This window comes from Tachypleus tridentatus, chromosome 3 (assembly GCF_004210375.1).
Source record: "Tachypleus tridentatus isolate NWPU-2018 chromosome 3, ASM421037v1, whole genome shotgun sequence".
In the NCBI taxonomy this organism is placed as follows: Eukaryota; Metazoa; Arthropoda; class Merostomata; order Xiphosura; family Limulidae; genus Tachypleus; species Tachypleus tridentatus.
In genome coordinates, this window is record NC_134827.1 from 72,046,938 (window position 1) to 72,074,208 (window position 27,271).

Sequence of the window (27,271 nt, forward strand, 5' to 3'; positions counted from 1 at the left end):
TTTGGGCTTGAGTTGTCGTATAAGTAAGACTTCTTTATTTTTGCGTTTGTTTATGTTTGTTTCTTTATTCAGTATTTGGGTGTTTATTTGATTTGTAGTGTTCGAAAACGTGTGAAGATGACTTTTTGTGTTCTTTGAATAGAGTTTCCATTTTTCTACTTGTTTTTCCAATATAGAAGTCGCGCCAGTTATCACATTGTATTTTATAAATAATGTTGGTGTGGTGTTTGTCAGTTTTTACATAGTATAGACCATAGTTTTGTGCCTGGTTTTTGAATAAATTTGGTATTAACTGGAATGTCATATTTTGTTACTAGTTTTTGCCAAATGTTGGTTATTTTTCTGTTGATGTCGGGAATATATGGTATGCAGTAGTATATGGTTTCGTGATTTTTTAATTCGTGGGATATATTTACTTTTGTTAGTTGATTTTGCTTTTTGTCTAGGTCTGTGGGTATAATGTTTTCTACAGTTTGTGGAGGAAACTTATTGATGTTGATGAAGTATTGTTTTATTGTGTCTAATTCATCGTTAATTTTATCTGGTGAGCATAGTTTTATGGCTGTGTTTATTTGGTTTCTTAGTGTGTTGAGTTTTTGTTTTGTTTCATGTGCTGAGTCTCAAGGAATGTATAGTCCAGTATGGGTGATTTTTCTGTGGATTTCTGTTTTAAATTGTGTATCAGTTCTTGTAATTTTGAGGTTAAGAAATGATATTTGATTGCTTTCTTCCTGTTCACATGTAAAGTTAATGTTGGGATGTATAGAGTTAATGTGATTGAAAAATTTAAGTGTGTGTTCTGTAGATGTGAATCCCGCAATCGTGTCGTCTACACGATATACTGTACCAGTATAGCGGTGAATGCAATGCTGTGTTAACTGCTTATGTTTCAACTTGTTTCATACAAATATTGGCTAGAACTGGTGATACTGGGTTGTCCATGCTTAGGCAATTTGTTTATATAAAGTTGTGGTTGTTGAACATAAAGCTTGTCTTCATCGTGGTGAATTCTATGAGGGTTGCTAATTGGTTGTTGGGAATATCTATTGATGGGTTAGGGTCTCGGGTATGGAGTTCTAAGACTATCTTGCAGGCTTTAGCGGTTGAGACTTCTGTAAAGAGGGATATAACATCGAAACTGGCCATTGAGGCTTTATGATTAAGTTGATTAAGATTAGACTTGAAATTAAAAGAGTTTTTGATGAATGACCTGGCTAATGTTACATATTTGGAGAATGCCTATGCTATGTATTTACCAAAATTATAATTAAACGATTCATATGTGGACATTATTGGTCGTAATGGGCAATTCGGTGTATGAGGTTTGGGGATGCCGTATATTTGTTGTGTGCGTGAGTCAGTCTTGCGTAGGTAGGAATAAAGTGTTGGCTTTTTTCATTTTTAGTAGTATTTTGTTTAGTTGCATTTCGTGTGTCTTTGTTGGATTTGTATGTATTGGGTTAAATTTGTTTTTGTCTGAGAAGATGTTCTTCATTTTTTGAATGTATTCATTCGTGTTCATTATGACTTTTGCGTTTCCTTTATCTGCTTTTAGAATTTTTTGTTTTTCTCTTGTTTTAGGTTATTAATGGAATTAATGTCTCTTTTTGTAAAATTGTTTTTTAGTTTTCTGTTTTGTGAAATTATGTTGATGGTTTTGTGAGAAAATTCTTTAAAAAAATCGTTTAAGATGTTGTTTTTAGGTGTTTTAGGCATTTTTTGCTTCTGTGTGTCATGCAGTTCTTTGTATTTCGTGTTCAACATGGCTTTAATTAGTTTTTCTGTAAATTGTGGATAATGTTTGTGCATTGATTAAATGTTTTGATAGTTATACCTTCACAAAGTTGGGGGTTAGTTGTTCCTTTCTAGATTGCCGAATGAAATAGATGTTATTTCTTCTATTGATAATTCTTTGGTTTAAGTTTCTTAGTTTCTCTAATAGCGGTGTAATATATGTTAGTTCAGACATAATGGTTACATAGATAAGTACAAATATATAAAGAAAACACAAAGACTTACACTTATCGTACAATCGCCATGATGAAATAAGTATCTGTGATGACGAGAAAACCCACTTGTAGAGAATAATATATATGTAAAAACGGCTGGTATGGGTTGAAAAAAATTACTGATGCATACCATATATTTCCGACATCAGCAAAACAATAACCAATATTTGGCAAAAACTTGTAACAAAATATGACATTCCAGTTAACACCAAATTTATTCACTAACCAGGCACAAAACTAAGGTCTATACTGTGTGAAAACTGCACTGACAGTCACCACACCAACATTATTTAATTTAATTAACATATTACGAGTTCAAATAACCGGGAATTTTAATTTACAAGTTAAATGAATGTGTATATGTATCAGATTTATGATATTTGCCATCAAGATTGATACAAACAATTTTCTTTCTTAACAAAAGTATATTTTAATATACAAACAATAATACAAATTATAATAACAGTTATTAGGAATAATACTTTACATACAAAAGAATTCCAGGCAATGCTGAATCTTCTATTTGGTATGGAAATAAATATTTTATCGACGGTTCACGAAGAGTGAATTAATTCTATGTTGATACGAAGGTACAATTCATTTGAAGAGTAATGTAGGTTACTGCTTCACTAAGCACACGTAAGGTTTTCATTAACAAAAATATCTAATGTCATCGTAGAAATACTAACTTCCGATATTAATCCTTTAAAGTTAAACGGTTTGTAATATTCGAAATCCATAAACATTCTTGGTCAAATATCTGTTGTTTTTCAATTAATGAGCTTTTAGCACAAGAATCGCTTCCAAGGTTTATAGTATACTAACCGTAGCAAACAAAGAACAATACTGAACTGTCTCCACGCGTTGTATTGACCACCTTTTATAATCTTGAGAGAAACTTTTCTAGAAATTTCAGATAAGGCAACAGTATTGGTATTTTATATACACACATCGTATATTGTTGATTCTTACGCTTTTTTATAAACTGGGAAAACAGGCGCGACTTTCACAATACACATTTAACAATATAACAATGCATTTCTAAATATATGTTAAACTGAAACAAACATAGATAATAAAATAGATATATAATATTAAATCTTTTACAGATCATATCTTTGTAAGTTCTGGAGTAGTGAGCAGGTACTAAAGGATTGGAAGCTAGCTAATGTCACTCATATTTTTAAGAAAGGAGATAAAATTTTTTCCAGTAGTTACTTACCTATTAGTATTACATCAGTTGTGCTCAAAGTTTTGGAAAGTTTGATAAAAGGTGCTTTGCAAGTCATTTAACGTAGTTTAGAATTTTAGGTAGTCTATGTGATTTCACTGAGGGAAAAATCTTGCATAACAAATATTCTGATATTCTTTGAGAAGGATACTACTTATGTAGATGAGGATAAGGGTGTATATTTGGTGTATCTTTATTTGAATAAAATATTTAATAATGTGTCACATAAAAATATTGCAAAAATTATTTCTTTAGGTGTTGGGGATAAGTTAGTCAATTGGATGGAAGAGTGGCTGGATGGAAAAAATCAAAGATGTGTTATAAATCAATTTTACTCAATCTGGATTAATGTCACAAATGAGGAACCTCATGGTTCTGTTTTAGGACCTTTGGGTTTTTTTATTTACATCAATGACATAGACGAAGGTATGTGTAATAAACTACTTAATTTTTTTTTGTTGATATTAAGATCTTAGTTGTTGCTAGTTGTGAAGAGGGTACTACTGTACAAAATGATTTAGATCATATAGTTGGACAAATAAGTGGTAAATGAGTTATAATTATAATAAATGCAAGACATTAGATGTAGGTTACCATTATTTGAATTGTAAATATAATTCAGCTGTAAATAACCTTAACAGTATCATGAAAAAAAGGTTCTTATTGTAGTGGTTGATTAGTCTCTTTAAGCTATCTAAGAAGTGTACTGTTGCTAGTGGGAGGGCAAATAGCATTTCAGGCTGTATCTACAGAAATATTAAATACAAGTTGAAAGAGGTTATAATTTCATTCTATAGGTCACCCTTAAATTGTTGAAATGGAATCGGTGGAGAGTTACTACAATGGTGACTGGAATGGGGTGTTATCATATTATGAAAAATTACGATCTTCAGAATTGTTTTCTCTTGAAAAAAATATGAGAGAGAATCTAATTGAGGTATTTAATATTGTGAAGGGAACTGATAGTTTTTATGCATATGATTTGATACTTAAAGGCGAAATTGGTTGTTTTTGAGAAACAAATATAAATTTTCACTAGGTATGAGTCATCTTCGGCTAAGAGAGTTTTATTTTCCGAACATGGTAGTTGCTCTCTGGAACGAAATGTTGTGGAGGCAGTAAATTTAAGTGAGTTTAAAACAAAGCATCATAAAGATTTTTAATTTTATTTTTTAACTTATTTATTTGATCGTTTCAGTTTAATTTATAAGATGGGACAGCTGAAATGGGATAATAGGTTCCTTATTGCCCCTAAATATCATGTTATTTTAAATAACGCTAATTCCAGCAGAGGGCAAAGGTCGTATTGTTTTCAATAGTAAGATCGTGATAGGAAAAGAAGAAAATATTCTGTGTCTGGTGGTATGAATTAGTGCTGGTGAGTTGAGTTATGTTTTACTACTGAGTTAATTGCGAAACGACTTAGCTGGTATTTTAAATCCATTGTGGCTGATGATATAATATAAAACATATAATTTTGGCAGTTTTGTAAAGTAGCATAAATAAAGAAATTCACGTAAACTATGGGAATGTGTCTTTTTCATATCTGTTTAGTTACAACTTCTACTAGTAGGAATAGCACACAGTAGTAACACAGTAACAATAATATAAATATTCCGTGTTGACTGAAACAACCAATAAAAATGCTAAATGTAAAGCTTAAGTTGATATTGTAATGATAAATGACTGTTCCTTTTGTAAAATATGAATGTTGCATTTGTGGAGAAGGAAAATCCATATTTTCTCTTCTTCCATAATATTTTAAGATAAAAAAAAAAAACAATCTTGCATAAGGTATGTATCACAAGTGGAATTTTATTTAGTTTTTCAACATGTCAATGCTGTTCTTGTATCGACATACAGATTCTCGAGGGAAGTAAAATTAAAGCTACTCTTTATATATCAGGAATACTTTTGTAAAGCATGGGCATCCACTGGTTTTGATTGAATCTCCTTGCTGGAACCTAACTTGTCATATTGCTTCCTTAGATAATCTGATAATCTTCAGTAATATTATTTCTTACTCATTTTTTGTTCAAGAGAAAATTTAAAAGATTTTAACTTATTTCTGTAAGTTAACCTTCCTATCTCTGGAATTTTCCTAGCAGAACTCATCTGAATCTTTTGTTTGGTTAGTCAGTATCCTTTCTTAGGTGAGCCCAAACCTGTTCACAGTATTACAGGTGTTTCCTAAATAGTGATATGTATATAGAGAGAATTATCTTCTTTGATTTGCTGTAGTTCATCTACCATGTATATAATGGGGCTGATATTTTGGCCCACTCCTCATATCATTGCAATTTTCCCCAGAAATCAATAATATTTCGTGAAAGGTTGATTATTTTTCACCACAATTGGAATGAAACAAAATGCTGCTACAATGAGGGTGAACCAAATTAAACTTTATATTATTTTATATCATTATAAATTTTAAAAAGTCTGAACATAAGCAGAATAAAATATTTATACTGTAATATATTAATAGAATGACTATGCTGTTGTATTAGATATGAGTTAGTAAGTACAGAGAAACAGTTTTATAATTAAAACAGCTATTATTTAAATATCTATAGTTGGACTATACATTCTTCCCAATTTTCATATCTTTTGCACTAGAATCTTCTCTAATTTGAAATAGGCCCTTTTCTCACTTAATTTTTCACTTGTAATTTTTACTCAATGTGTCTATAAAAACACTCATAAATTCTATTAGCTTTAATACTAACAACAGAACACTGCTTTGATAGATTGAGTGATTAATTTATTCAGTGATAACAATGTGCTGTACCATATCTGTATTAAACATAATCTAAATTGTAATGAGAGGCTAGTATTTGCAGCTCAATGCAACATGTCTCCACCATGCAATCTCAACATGATTAATTTTGACATTCAGAGAAATTGTGAAAAACAAAGAAAAATCAAAAATTGTAATATCACTACTTGTAACCTGTAAAAAAGTACCAAATTCCATGTAAGTTAGTCAAAATATGGTCAAATAATTAACCACAAACTCCAAAATTATGTTCTTTTGTAAGTTCTGACCCTCCATAAAATGACTCAAAATGGGGAAATCCAGTTTTCTTTTAATGCCAATGTCTAGAGTAAATGGATATTTATGTTTATGTCAGTTTAAATCTTGATTGCTATAAATATGACTGCACAGGAGCCCATATTATAGATTTTTTAGGTTGTTTGACCTCATAAACTCTTTAAAAGGCTTAAATGAAAATAAACAAGAGGTATGTGGATTTATTAGACCAAGGTATAACCTTATCAAGGATTGGGTCAGTCCACAGAGAAATGAAGGAATGGCAGTTGATTGAAAAGTGTTTGGAAGAAAATGAAAGAACAAACAATAGAAAAACAGTATATATCTCTCCACAGAGACATAATAATAACATAAATGCATAACCTTGCACTTCAGCTAAGTCATTTACCAGTTAGTTTTCCAACTAATCAATTGGTTCAAGTCATTATATAATACCTCACCATTTTCACTACAGTTAGAAATACTCAAGAGTTTACTGTTATTGACAAACATTCTAATTACAATTCAATATCAGTATTGTAAGTACAGAAATGCAATGGTCCAAGTACTGGACTCTGTGCACAGTCTCATCTTCTTAGCTGTCTCACCAAACTTTCTTGAAAGTACCCTGAGCTTGGCTTCTGCAAGCTCTTAATAAAACCACTTTCAAGTGTATGGAATTTTTTAAAAAGTTTTCTTGTTCAAGGGACAAAATACTAATAAATTCTGCTTGCCTCATCCTTATTCCACACAAAATAGCAGAGGACAATGTTTAGGGTTTCACCTTTGTGTTTATATGGAACATAATATTTCTGTCATATCTATTTTGATATCATGTATGTTACCTCTTTTTAACCATGTACTATATCTAAAACATATGTGTGAGACTCCTTTATTTATCTAGGTATTACAATATTTCTCTACACTGTTGTCTTGATTTCTTTTTGCCAGTATTCTAAATGTGTGCATAGAAGTAACACATTATGCCAAGGAGAAGAATTTGTTTTGAAATGCATTGTTCTTTTTGAAATTTTGGGTATTATGCTTAGCAGTAAACTGAAAAGTTAGTTTTATTTTGTCTGGCTATTGTATTGTTTTGCTGATGCTTCACAGACTTCTCTTTTTATCAGATACTCCATTGGAAAAGTTAATTGGAGTAGCACAACCATGTTGAAGATGAAGAGTCAACTTCCTGTAAGTTTGTCCATATCTTATTCCAGACATGTAGATGAAGTGTATGCTTTATTTAAAGCAAATTTCTATGTGTATTAAGGTTACATGGTTATTCAGTTTTTGGTTAAGATTTGTAACTAACTTGTAGTATAATTAAAATGTAAAGGTTTTCATCATTGGCTAAAGGTGTTAACATAGTATTAAATGCTGGATGCAAAAGTTTTGGTAAATAATTTAATAGTGTACCTGAAGAAACATTCTGAACAAGCAAACAGTGCTTGTTCTTGTATGTTTATTAATGTATATGACCATAGAAAATTATGAAAAATTAAGATTTGTAAAACATGCCTTTGTTCTTTAGGAATGAATAAGACATTGTGAAAGTGCTTGGGTTTTTATTTTACGATTCATTCAATTTTTTATCATTTCTGACGTATTAATGTCTTGAACTGAAAATCTTGAATGTTCAAGTGGAATTACTTATACACTTTTGCTGTCATGCATTCACTTATGGTCATTGTAACATAAAAAGTTAATATTTATTGCTAAATGTGTGAAAAATAATTTTAACTATAAAAATTTTCAAGGTAAATGCATACTGTTCTTATAATATTTTTCAGTGTCTTCAATGTACAATATACCATTTATGTAATATGGTTAATTGCAACCTTATTATTCTAATTAGTTGTATAAACATATAATACACTGTCTGTTTAGTATTAATATTTGTAACTTCCTTATATTCTATTTAAATAGTGTAGATGTACAATACACTGCTTATGTAGCATGAACAGACAATACCCTGTTTATTTACTACTGTGGATCCAAAGAATCAACTTGAATAACAGATGGTGCTAAAGCATCTTTCTTTGTCATCATTTATGTAAAATGCTGCAGTTGATATTCTAACTTAATTTGAAACTACTTCAGGTACAAGGAACAAATGACAGTAGCATCATTAGCAAATTTTCCATGGCATTGAAGGGTTACTTCAGTGACGAATTTCTCAAGTTTTTTGCTGCTAATCATCGACATCGGTCACCTCTAATCAATAGGTGAAAACCTTTTATTTGTAAATGCTAACTTACTAAAGGTAATTCACTACTTTTCTTAGTAAATAAGCAGCATAGTATAATTTTTGTCATATCATTTTTTAACCATGTGCAAAGGCACATGGGTATGGTTTACAGTGTTCAAGCTTGGGATGTAAAATATTTTTTTAAATACTGCTTATTATTGATCAGAGTTGTATGTTTCATTGTGTTTAAGTGATAATTTTGAGTTACCCTGTAGGATTCTTTAAAGTATTTATAATTAATTAAAGTAGTATATTTCATAGTGTTTACTGCATAATGTTGAGTTACTATTGTATTAATTTCTTTGACAGAGTGTCATTTTACCCTACATAGCTGATTTAGTTACAGTTTGTGGTAGAGGCGAGTAAATACCAGATATATACAAAAAAAACAACAAAACTGTAAGTATGCACATCTGAAGTTCTGGAGGTTATGTAAATGCAATATGCAAACTGTAAAATGAAAAAAAGTGTTTTTGCCTTCACATGAATATCACCTTTCAGTCAGACTTGTCACAGCTTAAATCAGTCTAATTTTGTTGATTCATAGACATATCTTGAATACATATACTTTTCTGACATATTTAATTTTTATTTTTTTTACAATATGCTTGTGTATTTACTCAAAGTTTGCAATATTTTGTTTAGATAGATATAGTAAATTTGAACTTATAATCAATGCTCATTTTCTGGTGTGATGTCAAACTAGTGTATTGACCTAAGTACACGTGGTTTAACCTGTTTAGTGCCGTTGACGAGATAACTTGTCCAAGCCGATCGCTAACACAGTGCCACAATTAATTCGTTCTCAATAATACTTAACTTCAATGCTACATGTCAGCACCATACATGCATTTGACCTACTTACAAATTGTTTCACTTTTTATCCAAAATGGTATCACGAAAAAAGTTACAAAATGAAGAAGCATTAGAGTTGTATTGTAGCAGCTGAAATACTTGGCAGTCAACAGGTTAATAAGTTTATTACCTTACTAATAAGATATAAATAAAACTGAATACAGTTGTAAAAAATGATTAAGAAATGTAATGAGTTGTACCATTTTTGGTACTTGTACTTGATTGTAGAAGATACATTGTTGTGATACTAAATATACAGTAATGGTAATTGATTGTATCTTTTGTGTTTACTCACACTTCTTCATATACAAATAACAGGTAAGATCTCCAGCAATATTTCTGTGAATTTGAGGAAAAAAAAGCAAACTAAACTAATACTGCTTATGTGCTCATTGTTGTTAAAATGAATAGAGCTATAGTGATAAGCTTTTATTTTATGGAAATCAAAACAAAGTAACCTAGTTTCAATGAGGTAGTGCTCAAATGATTGTGTGATGTTATAATTGTGAGATAAATAAATGAATAAAAAGTTATTGTATTGATTGACCCTGTACCTGTAAAGTTATACATAACAAGTTCATTGTAATTTTCAGTTTATTACATATATATTCATGAAACTTATCAGTATTTAAGTAAATGCTATAAGACTTGTACACAAAAAAATTGATAATTTAATAGAGTAACTCTACTAAATATTTGTCTGAATTTTCAAAACCTTTACTGAGTTTACTGAGTAATTCTGAGTGAAAGGCAATTTTCATGCAAAGAGTAGAAGTATTTATTTTTGCCTTACAGTTTAGTATTTCATTTGCTTAACCCTTGGATCCTTTTAAATTATTAACAAAATTATCAATTTATAGTGAAATGCAAAGTTGACAAATATGAAATAACCATTTTTTCCTTCTTTGAATGCATACTTCAGTTTCTCAAATTACTTATTTTCATGATTTTAAGTGTTAATCTCTTTACACATTTTTCTTTATGGTTTTGTTGCCAATGCAGGAGCAAATTGTATATTCTGTCAGAAGTAATATATCACAGCTGGAGCCCATTAGTTGTTTCATGTAAACAATATATCATCTTTACATAAGTATATTCTTATTTTATTGTCATAAATTTAGGTTTCCAAAAATAATTCATGTAGGTCTTAAATATGAAACTTAGAACCCCAAAATATACTAGTCACTAGTATAAAAGGTCTCAACATCAATACAGTTTATCTTACTTTCTAAATAAGCTATAAACAAGCTAGAAAATTTTCTTTAGACATTCAAGCAGGATTTGGAAGTTTGCACACAAAGAAACTAGCATACTAGAGAAGTCAGTATCGAGTTTCTCACTTGGAAATGCAATCTCACTGGTATGAGACCAAATTAACATACTCTTCATTTGGGATGTGGGGTTTGGACATTACCTAGTAGTGTAGTACAAGAAAACATGCTATGTGTTATGAACCAAGCCATTCCCAGTGATTTGATCCAGCCTGATGAGTCTTACATTTGCTTCAAGACACAAGCCTGAGATGATTCTTCCTAAAGACAAATAAAAGAGAGACATTTTTGTTGGCCAATGGCTGAACCCACTGCAACACTATGAACTAGGAGGTGATCAGTGAATGAGTGCCTATGACACCCAACAGGACAGATATATTTGTTGAAGGGTGGGTCTCAAATGGAATGTCACAGTCCATCCAAATGATAAACAAAATATACATATTAAAAAGTAGAAAATTATCAATAGAACTCAAGCTAAGAGTGCTTGTTATGTATTTATAATTCTGACATGTAGCAGTGGAAAATTTCATCATTTTAATTAATCAACACTAGCCTTCTGTCATTTTTAGTATGGGACTCTTGCTCTCTTTGGTGCAGAGAGGCAAGTAACATTTTGGAAGATAATATTTTCCTTATCTGAAAATATTCAAATCACTAGTGTTATGGATATAGTATAACAAATAATCAGTTCCTACCAAACATTTTTGTATATACATGAGTTATTATGAATTATGGTTTGCCAGACTCTAAAATATTATGCCTAAAAAAGTCACCCATGGTTTTCTTTCTTTTATTTCAATTCAAGTTATGCTTCTTTTTTTTTTTTTAAGAGGCTACTATATTAGAGCCAAGGCAATGGAGAGAATGTTTCATCAGTTCTTGCAAACATTATTTGGATTTCCTGTTAAACAGGTAAACATTTTCTTGAAATATACAAGTTCTGTGAAGCTAGTCAAATGTTCTATATATTTTTTCTGAAGTATAATATATAAGTAAGGATTTTCTTGAAATGCACATTCTGAGAAATTAGCCAACATTATTTTAACATGTTTCTGACTACGTGAATATAAGAAGAATCCTCTTATAAATCACCCCTGATTGTTGTTGTTTTCACTATTATATAAATTACCTTAGCTCTTGTTGTGGTAATTAATCAATAATAAACACTTAGTTGTAATTTAAAAAGTTAAGAATAAGAACTTGAATTTTATTTATTTTACAAACTACACTAGTTGTTCTTGTGATCAATAGTCAGCAATAAACACTTGAGTCATAACACAGAACATCAAAATTGAAACTATGTATTGTGTAATCTTATTGTTAAAAGACAGCATTAGTTTTTTTATTGTTAGTATAGATGTTTTTATTTTACCTTAGTTTACAGCTTATAACCAAGTATTTGATTATTTTCCAAAGTTTGGAAATGATGACTGACATCCCTGATAATCTGTTTATTTCATGACAAGTTTTCTCACCTTTATCTTACCTCTGTGTCTTTTGTATGGTACTTGTTCACCATACACCTCTTTTCTAAAGCACTCCATTGGTCTCCTAAGGGGAATTTTGGAAGATATGTTCTTGCTTATTATTTCCACTTTGGTACAGTTATCCTGTTTTGCTCTTTACCTTCACACATGGTTTGTTTGCTGTTGAGAACTTTTGGGGAGGTACACTGTCTTGTTCCAGGCTTGTTTATTATTCAATTATCTTTGAGACTTACATTTGGCTCTTTTTTTTTTCCATTGGTCCATCTCTGGGGATATTCCTTAGAACTTGGAATAATGTGGAATTTATGAGGCAGTATTCAACCAATTCATCTTTGGTTGCTCATTTGTCTCATTCTAAGCCCCTCCAATTCCCTCTTACTGTTACACTTCTTGTACACTCTTTTTCTTTATCTGTTACTACCAGTAGAGGTTGTCATGTTTCTCAGTGTCGGTTTCATCACTGCCAACAATATTGGTGACTATCCTGTGGGTTTCAGTTCAGTAAGAGCTCATTTGGCCAATATTGTTACCCTGTAGTAGGAATTGGCTGCTGATTCTTTGGCTATCCAGGTTTTGTTTAAAGAACTTTTCTCTCTCTATTCCTTTCCTCTCCCCTATTGTCTCTATTACTCAATCCTGCTGATCCTTGGGCTATTCCGGTTTTGTCTGAAGGACTTTTCATCCAATTTCTTTCCCCTCATCTGTTGTCTCCAGTACCCATATACCTTTTGTTACCTCAGGATCTTACTATAAGTTGACATTTGTATCAGTATGGTCTTTTTTTTCTTATTACAAAGAGCTACAGAGCATGTTGGCAATCATTCCCCAGATTTTTACTCCAGGTTGTTTGTGGTATCCAAGAAATCTGAGATCTGGTGTCCTGTGATTGACCTCTCCTGCCTGAACCAAGTTTTGGATCTTCCCCCATTTTACCATGGAATCCTTTCTAACACTAAATTAGGCTTTTCTTCAAATAGAACTGTGGATGACCAGGGTAGATGTCTTGAGTGCTAATCTTTATATTCTTATTTTTTTTCAGTCAAGATGCTATCTTTAGTTTATATATATGCAAAAAACGGCTCGTTTGGGTTGAGAAAATACTTTACATGGAAGAGCAAACAACGTTTCGACCTTTTTTGGTTATCATCAGGTTCACAAAGAAAGAGGTAACTGACCAGAAGCTGACCACATGTTTGGAAGGGGTTGTGTAACTGAGTGTCAGAATGTAGAAGGTGGTGTTAGATGTTTGAATATATAATTTTATTTATTTTATTATATTAATATAGGTATAAAGGCGTTCCTTCATATTGGTTTAGTTTGGGTTTAAGTTGTTGCATAAGTAAGGCTTCTTTAATTTTGCATTTGTTTATGTTTGTTTCTTTATTTAGTATTTGAGTGTTTTCTATGGTTATGTTGTGTTTATTTGACTTGCAGTGTTCGAAAACGTGTGAAGGTGACTTTTTATGTTCTTTGAATCTGGTTTCCATTTTTCTACTTGTTTCTCCAATATAGAAGTCGTGGCAGTTATCACATTGTATTTTATAAATAATGTTGGTGTGGTGTTTGTCAGTGTAGTTTTTACATAGTGTATCAGTTTTGCACATTATTGTTTGGCTTGCTTTGGCTCTACATGCCCTTTGATGGGTTGTCAAAGCATTTGCCCAACTTGTACATGCTCATAGGTCGTGTTAAAAACCATTGAATGAATGACTGGCTTCTGTTAGCTCATTCTGAACTGAGAGTTAACAGTACACTTGGCTGCTAATGACAGATAAAGCTTGAGTAGGTTGGATTATATGTACTACATTACTCTCATAGCCATATCTGTACGTAATTCTTCAATAAGTATGCCTTCAATTAATGTATATGTGCTGTTATAACTGTATTATAATATTTGTTCATAGCCCTACAGTATCCTTGTGAAAGTATATATTCTACAGTAGTTTCATCATTATATGTTATGTTTGCAAATTTTTAATTGAATGCTTTTATCTATATTTCTCAATAGTATAAATATATACTGTGTTTTTGTTATTGTTTAGCTTAGGATTCTTCTACAGTAGATGTCTGTGTCTTGTTGGTTATAAATTCAAATGTAAATGAACAGCATGCTCTTCACTTGCTTTCAAAATTATATATATATTCAAATTTGTTAAACATGCATACTGCAGATTTTTTACACAATAGAGAACACGGGGATACCATGAACACTACATATAGTTCTTGTTCTATTGCACAAAGTTCACTTAGGTCTATTTACGTGCTTTAGAATTTCAAGTGATAAGCTGAACTATCTGTTTCTGTTTATATTGCACTAATATTCCATGTATAATTCACTTATAATTGTGGTACAAGTTACCACAGCTGTTTACTGCTCTTCTTTCTTCAAAATATTCTCTGTTTACTTTGTCAAAGTGCCCTCAGGCTGATTCAATTGCCTTAAAACCATACTTTGATGAAATAAATTATTTTTTCTTTTTTTGCTGTTAATCATGCTCTAACATATTAAACATTAAGCCAAGGTTAATCATTAGGCCTATCACTTCTACTGCAGTTAACTTGACACAGAACATTTTGTTTACAATGACTTTTTTCTCTTCTGCTATTGTCTTTGTCTGCTGTTTCCTGTTCATCTCATATTATATACATATGTTTATATTACTAAGTAATCTGCTGATATATTCTTATCATCAATAACTGTATGCTTTTAATTCTTTTATAATAAAAATAAGAATTAAACTATCATTAACTATTCATTGAGAAAACAAACTATTTAATAACATCTACATTAGAGTCTTTTATATCATAACATAACCTCCCTTCAAGAGAAATTTACTCTTTTTTTTTTAATTATATACAAAGACTGTTCTTAGTTCAAGTCTGCATATACAGTTTGCTCCAATATTTACAGTCCCTTTGATGGCTTCATTACAGAACCTGTAGTTCTGAAGGTAAAATTCCCACCTAGCAATCCTTTCACTGTTGATCTGGCACTTCTAATTGTATGCAAATGGTTGTTGGTCTGTTTGGATTATCACTAAACAACTTCCCATATAGATATTACTTAGATATTCTGGATTTTCTGAATGGCATATATGATGACCAGACACTTTTTTTCAATCACAGAGTAGTAGCTCTTCTCACTGTTTAACAGCTTTTTACTTATTTGTGTTACAGGAAGCAATCTGTCTTCATGTTCTTGTAAGAGTACTGCTCCAATTCCAGTGGATGAAGCCTGGACAGTGAATGGTTTATTGAAGTCTGGAATTATAAGAGTTGGGGAACATTCCAACATGTTTTTGTTTCTGTAATTACACTTGGAGCGATTGCTTCTACTTCACCTTGTTGGATGAGCCTTTCTTGGTCAAGTCAGTCAACTGTGCAGTAATTTCAGCATAAGTTTTAATGAATTTCCTTTACTATCCTGCTAACTCCAGGAGGGATTTGACTTGCTGCTTGATTGTTGGAGTGGGTGTATCTCATGTGTGAATTATCTTTTCCTTTTCTATGGCTGTCTGTCAGTTCTTCACTTTAAGTCTAACAAACTCCAGCACATAATATTCTGTGTAGTACTTTGATGGTCTGATATGGAGGCCTGCTGCTCTCAGTTGCCAGAACAGTTCTCTGAATTTCTTAAGATGGTCTTCCCATTTTGCAGTGTATGTCAGAATGTTATCCACATAGTGTTTGATATTGTTGGTTTTTTGCAACATCTTCCTCATCATGCCATTAAATGTAGTTGGTGACTTGTCTAGCTCAAATGACATCTGCTGGAATTGATAACATTTGGTATCACAAATGCTGTCTCATCTTTAGGTTCTGTTTCTATCATGATTTGTTAATAATATTACTGAGGTCAATCTTTGAAAAGAACTTTGCCTCATTTATTTTTGCCATGATAGTTTCATGGTTGCCCATAGATTCAGAGTTGAACTTCATAACAAGATAAAGCGTCTGGAAGTCTGTGCAGAAGTGGATTCATTTGTCGCTTTTCTTCATGATTACCACTAATGAACAGTAAGCTGAAAATGCTCCAACTTCTTGTTTTTATAAGATCTTTTATTATGTAAGACATCTGATAGGAGGGCTTTACTTTGATTGGATCCCTCATTGTTTTCTCAATCTTGTGTTGCATCAAGTCTGTTTCTTGTGGTGTATCCATGAAGATATCTATGCACCAGCACAGAAGGTCTTGTAACTCTTTTTTTTTCTTGCTTGCCAGTCAATTTTTCACTGATGTTGACATTTTTGTTGTATGTCTTATCTTCACCTAGTGGTCTTAGGTTTAATACACCATCATCTTCTAAGACAAAGTCACTGTCTTCTGATTTGTGCGTATATGATGGCCAAACCTGCAACATTCATTTTTGTTTCAATAGCTGTACTCATTATGTATTCTTCTTTCCTAAAATACATCTTCAACAGATTAGCATCGTAGATCTTAGTCTTTGTGTTCACTTTCATCTTGTAGTTCACTCTGTCTCTGTTGAATACTTTCTGTATTTCAACAGGTTCTTTCCATTGTAAGGTGAGTTTTTCTGCTCCTTGGGCAGCAGAACTAAGACAAACTAAGTAATTCAAAGGGCGAAAATCATGTATTTGCTAGTGGGACTTTTTGCACATATTGCATCAGGAGTTATAGTGTAAGTACTTAACTCACATATATTATACAGATTTGCAAAAGGGTCAAGGTGTGTGTGCTACAGTAGTTCTTTCCCATGTATGTGTAGATAGTTCTATAATAGCATTATTAAGGTATGTGTGCTATAATAATCTGAATAAAATATACGTGTTGTAGTAGTTTTATTAAGGTAGCTGTATTAATCTGATAGTATTTTCATTAGGATGTGCGTAGATTATATGACATAGTTCTAATGGGGTCACCCACTAATGTAGGTCGTTAAATGGAATTATTTCATTAGTATAGTTTTGTGTCTGACTGTAAATTTCTATAAACACTTCACTACCAGTTTGTTTTTTTTAGATTATTTCACTGGGTGCTGGGTTTGACACATCCTATTTCAGGCTGAAATCTGAAAAATTTCTTTGTGATAGTACATTTATAGAGGTAAGATTTTTTATTTTAGAAATTTGTTTAGGAATACTAAAAATAGACTATGAAAGATTTAATATCTCCCTTGAGGCTGACTAGGATGAAACTTTAGTTTTAATATGATCTGTTATATAATCCTGTACTTAAAAACAGATGACTGAGGCTCAGCAGAAATCCTTAGTACTTACAATACCACAGCTGGTGCAGTGCAGGTAATCCATTGTGTATCTTTGTACTTAAAAACAAACTATAGGTTGAATATACTTAATTTGTTGTGTTTCTCACACTTGAAAATATATTTGTTTATAATAATTATTTGAAATTGAAAGTTTGGAATTACCAACAAGTTTTACAATACTGTTATGTGTAGAATGAAATGTATGGCCCATCCAAAATTGCTTGAGCTCAAACTGTAGGTGACATCTTATAAACAGCAAAATAAAGCAATTTGGTCTTACATTGCATCATTTTATTTATATGTTGTAAAGCTGAACTTTCATTAAGTTTGGTTCATAATTTACCACACCACATATTATTCAGTATGATTTGGTAATGATTATTAGGTGAATTAATGCCAAACTGAATGTAAATTATGAACTGAGCTGGGCACTTCTATGACAGAGGGCTTTAATGACCAAATGTTAAATTTTTATAAAACTACATAAAAGTTTCACTGTTTATGTAAAACGTGTGTAGAATTTGGTTCCAAACAAAAATTTTATTGCTGTTGTTTCATTTTATTGAAAAAATATTACTTCCATTGGAGTGCAGTTTTAACATTGTGAAGAAAGAAAACAGGCTACCATAGCAAACTTTTCACCTTTCCTCCAATTTTAATATTCCTTTTTTGCTTAGTTTTTGAGTTTGTGAACCCTAAAACTAAAAGGTGGAGAGCAGTTTTATTGTAAATTTCACACTTTGCTTTCATTATGATATATTTTCATCTGCTTTATTTGTAATTCTGTTTACAGAAAGAGTCATAAACTTTTTTCTGTGGGCTAACTATTTGGTTGGAATTAAAACCTATTTAAAGTTGTATTATTAGTCTATTCAGTATTCATTTAGATCACTCGCATTTAGTGGGTGTTATCTATACACATCCTGGTAACAGAATTACATAGGATTTTTCTTGCTATGTAAGCCTACTGTAATGGACCCTAATTCAGAATTTTGGCACAAAAACTCAAGGCTGATAATTAAAGCATAGTTTAGTTTAATTTCACTGTACATAATAGAGGGCAGCAAAAATTTCCTATTTCCAGAAAGTTCCATACCATGCTTCTTAGAACAAAGGAAAAATTGCATTTACACAAGATTAAATTGAATAACATCCAGTTATGAGGTGAGTAGACACACCAACACATGAAGTTAATATACAATAGAACTATATAGAAGTGTTTTGTTGCTAATTATACAGTTTGACTTTTCAGAAATTTTCACCATAAAAACAGAAAAGTGATTTCATAGTTTCTGATTGCTTATAACATGACAAATATACAGTTAAGATCTTCCTCAAGGCCATCCTTCAACATTTAGATTCCAGTGTCTGCTAAATTCAAAAAGTGGTTGTTTTTCCTAATGGTTATCAGATAAGTTCAAACAGTGCTTCTTTCTCTCAAGCATCACACTGGTTAAACAGAAAGAAAAAGAGAGTGGAATTACTTTATCACTTCTTGTGGCATAGGTTCAGTGGATGTCATTGGAAGAACCAAGAAAAGATTGGTCTTCTCAGAAGTGATGTCTGGCAAAGCAGAGTTAACAACATCTAATGCATTCTCTGAGATTGTTGTCAATAAATGCCAAAATAAGTAGATAAAATACTAGATCATAAAGCTAGATGATGATTGGAATGAGATAACTCCCATCTCTAATCCAAAAGCTACAGTTACTGTAGTTGCACCATTTGTTGGAAATGTGCAGTAACATGCAAACTCTCCTCTCACAAGATACCACAACAAAGGTGCAGATGCTGATAGTGATGATGATGATAAAGAAGACCACCCAGTGTAAAGTGATGTTATGGCCAACCTCAACAACAAACCTGAAGTCTTGCTTAAAGATCTTAACTTGAAGTGAGTGGATGTGATACTCTGTTCAGATAAATGCAACAAAATTTGTTGGCCAGGTTCTTGAAAAAGGTGGAATTTGTCAAGTTTGTGTGGCTTGGCATTAACATAAGTTCTCTTGACAGGCCCTTTTTAATCAAGGTACTCACTGAACTACAGGTGGATAGATGCTCAACAATTGGCTTTTCAGATGGATTTGAGGGGGCCTAAAGCTGTTATCTTTTCTATGTCACACACAAGCACTAGATTCAAAGTAGCATCAGAATAGAAATATACAATTTTTTGAGTGTATAGGTGTAAGAACAAATGTCCTGAGGTGGTATTTAATGTATTATTCACATAATATATTCAGGCAGGTAATTCTATTATCGTACCATGTAATTCTGTTACCAAACTATACCTGCTAAATTCAAATGAACAATGTATATATCAGGAACAAACCTCCTTTCATAAATTAGCCCCTATCCATATTTACCTTATAATACCAGTTATCAACTTTAATTAGCTGAAAGATTCAGTTTAAATGTCAGGACATTTGTTAGAAACCAATTTTTTTGTGTAATGCCTTTACCAAAATAAAAACAATCATAATTTCATTCCTTTGTTAGAATTTTTTATTAATACAACTGTTTATTATAGAGAAGGGTTTGTACTTTCACAACCTACTTCAAGGTATAAACTGAACTGGTTAGGGAGCTTGACTTGCAGTCTTAGAGTCATGAATTTGAATCCCCATGACATATTTTCTATTTGTCAGTGTTCTTTGTTATTCACCACTAATGTGACATGCATTTCAAGAATGAATATTTATAAGTAAAAAGTATTTAACTCTCTCAGCTAAATAAGCTGCAGATTGAATTTATTGGTTCAAACTGGTAATGTTAAGATTAGTAAATAAAGTAAAATGTATGAGAGATGAAGTAAGGATCTGCTACTCCTCACTGTCAGATGCTTGCTTTACAAATTCTTAGCCTAGGATTCACTATTGTGCTTGATATGAGTACTTTTTTGAGTTGCTTACCATAGCATTGAATAATGGTGATATATAGGTTTTGTAAATCATTTTAAAACAGATATTTCATTTTTGACAATTACATTTTAGAAGTATGCATACTGGATTTTCCTGTTTACATTAAAACTGTCAAAAAAAAGAATACTTGCACTTTTTTTGAAGATACTGAAAAATTAATTGAAAACTTTCTATGGCTATAGAGTCAAAAGTAGGGAAAGCTGGCAAATAGAATTTTGCAGACCGTTTTCAGAAGTTAATAGTATGCTCAGGATGAAACAAAAAATATGCCATTTTTAATTTTATAGAAGAGTAATATGCATATTATGTGCATAATGAATAAAATAAGTACACAGGAAAGACTACAGTTGTTTTTCTTTTCTTTTTTGATATTGTCTAGTTTACAAAACTATTTAGTGTGACAAGTTATAAAGGATAATTATAAAAGAGATTTGTCCTAGGGAAGCTAAATTTTACAATAGGTATACTGATAATCATAAATTTTATTCTTAGAAGGTTTGGATGTCTCACACCGTATCATACTGCTTATCTATATCACAAACCTGTGATATTTTTCTCTTTATATCGACAACAAGAGATTAGTGAAATAATGAGTGTCAGTGTTTAAGCCTTTAAAAGGATCAGTAAACACTGTTCAGACCAGATAACACATCATTTAGGACTTCACAATGTATGGCTGAACTTGTAAAATTTAGTTCCTATAGGACAGTTAATTTTTAAGATTTAATAGTTTTAATTTATAATAATTGTAAACACTGACTTGCTATGGCTCTGAAGAAATACTTCAAGGTTCAATCTTAACCTGCAGGAAAAATATTTTGACTAGTTGCTGCCTTGTTTAGTATCTGTGATATTAATTTTTCAAACACTGTGTGGTCAAATTCTTTATTTCTGAAAACAGAAAAGGAAGATAAATGGGATCAACATTTGTAGATATTTGAATACAACATGTCTCTGCCAAAAAAACCTCAACATGGTTAATTTTGACACCAGAAAATTCCTAAAACTTTCTATATCACGAAAAGTTGGTTGACATATACATGAATAGTTCACAAAGAAAACGTTATGTTTTCCTCACTAAAAAATTGAGCAAGAGATAAAAATACCAAAATTGTCTATACTTCTGTTTGCACCTGTAAAATAATATCTTTGTATCTAATCTCATGCAAATTGGCCAAAATACAGCAAAGAAATTTTCAAAATATCTTTAATTTATGCTTTTTGAGACACCTGAGTCCCCTTAATTGCTAAAAAGGGGACGGTTCAGCATAATTGTTTGCCATTGTGTGTGTTGCTTGTAGAAAAATATCTGTATACCAAGTTTCATGTGAATTGGTTTAAACAAGGCTAATACATTAACCCAAACCCTTAAAATTATAGGTTAGTTTAAACTTTTGATCTCACCACCTAAAATGACTAAAAATGGGCATATTCAAAGTTTAGTGTGTATATGCATGATACCTAAAAAAAAGTACCATTTGTACCAAATCACTTGTAAACTGGCTAAAATATGGCAGATTAATTATCAGAAATCCTAAAATTATATTTTTTGTGGCATCTTCACCCTACTAATTGAGCAAGTCTAACTATTTTGTGTGTGTATGAAAATTTATATCTTTTTAATTTTATCTTGATTGCTGAAAATATTTTTATGTAATTTTACATTTGACTGTATAAAATCTTTAGAAAGACCTAAATAAATAAAAATGAAAAAGTCATCTGACTATATTCGACCAAAACATAATCTTACCAAGTTTAAAATCAATTTGCCAAGAAATAAAGAAATGTAGGCAGAATGAATAATGTTTGAAAGAAGAAGAGATAACAGAAGAATAGTATGTCTCTCTGCAGAAGCAAAAATTCAGCAAGTCAAAAAATTTAATTTTCATTCTTTGGTGATCAACAACATCATAATTCTCAGATTGTTGTTTTAAACACTGTACAGTTTTGGTATTTTACACTTCAAAATCATCTTCACATACATTTATGTTGTACTTAAACTATTTAATTATTTATTGAGAAAATGAAATATTGCACAGTAATAATTTACATTTTCACGATTGTTGAACATTGTAATAGTGCTACAAGTATATGTGTACATATCTTATCAAAGAGCACATTTCTGTATGGCTAACCTCTAAGATCAGTAGTCTGAATAGATTAGTTTTTGAAAAGTTAGTATAAAACCCATTCATATAGCAAATAAAGCTCACCCTACTGAAGAATGTATCAAAGTAAAGCATGGCCAAGCACTTAAGGCGTGCGACTCGGAATCTGAGGGTCGCGGGTTTGTACCCGCGTCACGCTAAACATGCTCGCCCTCCCAGCTGTGGGGCTTATAATGTGACGGTCAATCCCACTATTTGTTGGTAAAAGAGTAGCCCAAGAGTTGGCGGTGGGTGGTGATGACTAGCTGCCTTCCCTCTAGTCTTACACTGCTAAATTAGGGACGGCTAGCACAGATAGCCCTTGAGTAGCTTTGTGCGAAATTCCAAAACAAACAAACAAACAAATCAAAGTAGAGTGAAAATGGTTACAATATTGTGTTTGTTTTCATTCCTTAATTTATTTGTGGTAAGTCTAATTGTCCTCTCATCCAAAAGTTGGTATACAATTTAAATATTTGTGCTTTAATTTTCAACATTTTATATTTAGTTAGAAAAAATATACATGTTTATTCTCAAATTTTCATATATAGCCAGAATAAATGTATACTTTTTAACTTTGTATATGTAGCTTGAAAATTCATCTCTTTAATGATAAACTTTGTGTGTGTGTAACTAGAAAAAATTTGTATTTGAGTTTAGAACTCTCATATGCAGCCTGTAGTAATATACATTTTTAATCTCAACTTTATATATGTAGCCAGAAGTAATATATATATATATATATATTCAGTTTTGTGTATGAAGCCCAAAATAAATTTGAATTATTAACTTTGTATATGCAGGATAGAAAGAAAGCTAACTTAAAATCTGAAGTATGACTGCCATAACTATTTTCCCCCAAAATGAATAGTCACTTGATTAATTATGCCTAACTTAAATTGGCTTCATTAGGTTTTACACTCTTAAGTTGATTATTTTACTGTATTATTATCATTAATATTTTGTTGTTGTTTTTTTGTGAATTTATTTGTTTTTAAAATATATAATATTTTCCACAAGTTTTTATATTTAAGTTTCATGCAAATTGTTTCCTTTCTTATTTGTGAACTTTTTCAATAATTCACAAATATGTTTACAGGTGGATTTTGAAAGTGTAATAACCAGAAAGCTGAAATGTGTTAATTCCCATTCTGTGCTCAAAGCCATGATGCCAGAAGGTGCCCCAAAATGTAGTAATAAAAGTGTTAGTAAGTAATTTGGACATATTTTGTTAATATTTATCTATTGTGAATTTTACTGAACAATTTATTGTAATAATTGGATATATATATATATATATATAAGAAACTACCAAACTCACTTAAACAGTTATTTTCACTGTGCTGGTTTCCAGTATGCAATTAACCCTTATGCATTGAGTTTGCATAACTTGCATGAAATCACCATGTAAGTAGCTTGTAACCATGAAAGTCAGCATACTATAACTCTAAAGCTACTTAATGTATGTTCATCAAATCTGTTAAGTTTTCCATCAGCATTACATGTATTTTTTAGATTAAAAAAATCAGAATGTTTAATTAAGTCTTTTTTCAGTGAAAATATGTCCATAAACATATGGAATCAGTGTTGACTCTGAGTGCAAAGGCATTTTCATGTGAAGGTTAAAGATACTCTTCTTTATCTGAAAACTTATATTCTATTTATGCAATCTCTAAAACCTCTTAGATAAGTGTAAGACCTTTTTTTTGCCCCACAAACTTTATATATTATCTACCGTAACATCTAAATTACCCTTTTTTTCATTCTAGAATAACTACAAATTGTAATGGGAAACCATAGTTGTTTATCCTAAATAGCTTATAGCTCATAACAGCATACATCTCTTTATATTTAATTGTATTGTTTTATTTGACTTAGACTACATCTAACTAATAATCCTACCATAAAAGTTGTACACCACTTCATAGCCGCTCACATTACCGTATTTAATTACATAATGTGTGAACTGTTTGCCAGCATACTTTGTAAAGAGTTTTTATCATTATTGTTGTTAATTTTCATTATCTTACCTACTGTAGCCTTATCTAACCTAATAAGTTTCTAACCGTTTCATCCTAATTACTTTTAAAATAATAAATAAATAATGCACATGACATGAAAAGCCAGAAATATAATACTTGCCAGAGTCTTTCAGAGTTGGTAACAAGTTATTTTCCACAAGACAAAGTATCCAGTTAAGTCATAAGTCATTTCCTACAAGCCTAAAGTCTTTTTGGATGAACCAAATGATCTATAAAGGATAAAATGCACTCTGCTTCTTTGTTAGTTGGTTATAAAGGCTAAAATAATGTGCCTTCAGTTTGTTTCTACACAGGCTTAGTAATAATATGTTTGTTTAGAGGGGACCTTTTTCAGTATACAAGGGGTGGACAAAAAAAGTGGCCTCTCTTGAAAATTTTGTTTTTTTATTTCTTATAATTAAATAACAGAAAAATATGTAAAAGTACATGTTTTTAGAATGTACTTAGAGAGATCTGTTTAAATATGACATCAAATCCTAATTTTAACACTGGCTTTCAAAATACCTGAACTTTCATGATTTCACTAACATTTTCTTATAATAAGTGTTGTGTACCTACTGTCGTTTTCTAGGTTTTCTTATTCCAGTTAGCCTTCAGAAGGATCAAACAAGATTCTCTACAGTTGTGGACTCATTAAAAGATATCTTAGAAATAAGAGAACTAATGTTATGGAATGGTCAGTTCAATCATCTGATATCAAACTGATTGAAAATTTATCAGCTGAGTTAAACCAAGTAATGAAAAATCGTAAGCTAAACACGGAAGATGAATTATTTTGAAGTACTCAAAGAAGGATGGCAGTCAATCACTTATTATAAGAATATGTGACTAAACTCATGAAAAGTTTAGGTATTTATGAAAGCCAGTGTTAAAATCAGGATTTGAGACCATATTTTAATAGATCTCAGTGGATGCATTATACAAACATGTAGTTTTACATATTTTTTGTTATTTAATAAAAGATGTTACAAATTAACAACATTTACAAGGGTAGCCACATTTTTTTGTCCACGCACTGTATGTCCTTTTATATAATGGAATTACAGCAAAAGATGAATATTTCTATTTTAGAGACAAAATAGAAAGTCACTAATATGATTTAACATATTAGTTAAATCAGTTTTCAGAACTATGTATCTTTTTCATGTTATAGATTTCTGTTTTATTTTTTCCTTCAAATAGTTATGTGACAAATAGTGAAACTATTTCTATTTCTTTTGCTTGCAAGTATTTCAAGGAAGGAACTATATTCTGATTGGAGCTGATCTTAGAGTAATATATGAATTAGACAAAGCACTTGAAGATGCAGGAATAAGTTTTGAGTGTCCAACTTTGATTTTCTCTGAATGTGCTATGACATACATAGATGTTGAAAGGTATGACACTTCTTTCTTACTATCCTGTGACAATACCAGTTCATAATTCATGAAGATGAGAAAACCCCACTTGTAGAGAAAAATATATATGTAAAAACAGCTGGTATGGGTAGAGAAAGCAGTATGTAGAAGAGCAAACAACGTTTTGACCTTCTTTAGTCATCAATGAGCAAAGAAGGTTGAAACATTGTTCGCTCTTCTACATAGTGCTTTTTCTACTGATACCATTCATTTTTACATATATAATACCAGTTCATATTACATGTTTACATTGTGCTGTTAATTTTACACATTCATGTTACACTAATTCATATTACACATTTACTAAAATCTTTGCTCTGAGTACTTCAGGCTTGGGAGATTAATTACACTACTGCATTAGTATTGACCAATGTATGTTCTGTATTTGTGTGAGAAAGTTATCACCATAGTGACAGAAGAAATTATTAACACAACTAGTCTCATAGTAGTGTAGTATGAGACTAGTATGACAATTATATTGAACTGTATGTTCTGTGTAACAAAAAGGTTTGTATTGTCATTGAATTTGTAAATGACTATTTCCAGGCCTTGAAATGTCTTGGAAAATGAGAAAAGTTCGTAGTTTTGGAAAAGTCAGAAAAAAATGTGGAAATTTATTATAGTTTTAGCATCAATGTAAATTTCTCCTTTATTACCGTTTTTACTCTATATCATAGTTCTTAGCTTTTTTCGTGATTTTGTTTTTTAATGGTTGTTAAGTAAGGTACATACTTTGTATTAGTGTAAAATGAACATGCCCCTACAATCAGGGTTCATTAACAAAACACAATTTATTCACAATAACAACACTTTGAAATAAATTCAACACAGTTAATAAATAATTGTCTGGCCAGGACTTTACACCAAAATTAATAAACAATTTATTATAAATATAATTAATTGAATAAAATGGAATCACCAAAATAACAAGAAAGAAAAAAACTTAATTCCTAAGAAAATATAGCAAATACCATATTCAAACAATAATGAAATAATAATAATACTGAGTGACAAATTGCAATAACCATACCCTTCAGTAATTATTTTGTGACTTTCTCTCATTCTCTTAGTGAAGATTCTGGCTAGTATTTAATTACAGAGTGGGTCATGAGAATACAGTCTTATGTGGTCATAAATTTACATACTGTGCTGCTACATTAATAGTATCTGTATGTCACCACTAGAGAAGTTGATGTCAGTTTCATCATACACACACATATATATATTCAATCAAGATACAAATGATAATGTAGAAGATGATTTAGCATTTTAATGCAACTAAAATCCATTGATAAACTAAACAATTGAAGTGAATAATAAACACGATCATGAAAAATAATAACAGAATTTGCAATCTCACAACATCATTGCTCAAGTTTTGTGAAGAGTGATAGATGA

The 27,271-nt window shown here is 31.0% G+C and overlaps 1 protein-coding gene across 8 annotated transcripts in view; it reads left to right on the top strand.

The window, feature by feature from the left end:
* The first annotated feature begins 4,353 nt into the window (after positions 1 to 4,353).
* The window catches only part of LOC143247145 (tRNA wybutosine-synthesizing protein 4-like), a 64,873-nt gene continuing 41,955 nt past the window's right edge, over positions 4,354 to 27,271 (top strand). For 2 of the 8 annotated variants that reach the window (XM_076494757.1, XM_076494759.1), the window contains exons 1-7: positions 4,354 to 4,618; positions 7,402 to 7,465; positions 8,375 to 8,499; positions 11,482 to 11,563; positions 17,123 to 17,206; positions 23,534 to 23,642; positions 25,705 to 25,852. In XM_076494757.1, coding sequence (XP_076350872.1) covers positions 7,439 to 7,465; positions 8,375 to 8,499; positions 11,482 to 11,563; positions 17,123 to 17,206; positions 23,534 to 23,642; positions 25,705 to 25,852 — 575 coding nt within the window. In that variant the 5' untranslated portion in view covers positions 4,354 to 4,618; positions 7,402 to 7,438. Of the gene's footprint in view, positions 4,619 to 7,384; positions 7,466 to 8,374; positions 8,500 to 11,481; positions 11,564 to 17,122; positions 17,207 to 23,533; positions 23,643 to 25,704; positions 25,853 to 27,271 lie in introns of those variants that run through there. The other 6 variants (XM_076494753.1, XM_076494760.1, XM_076494754.1 and 3 more) reach the window with 5 other exon arrangements.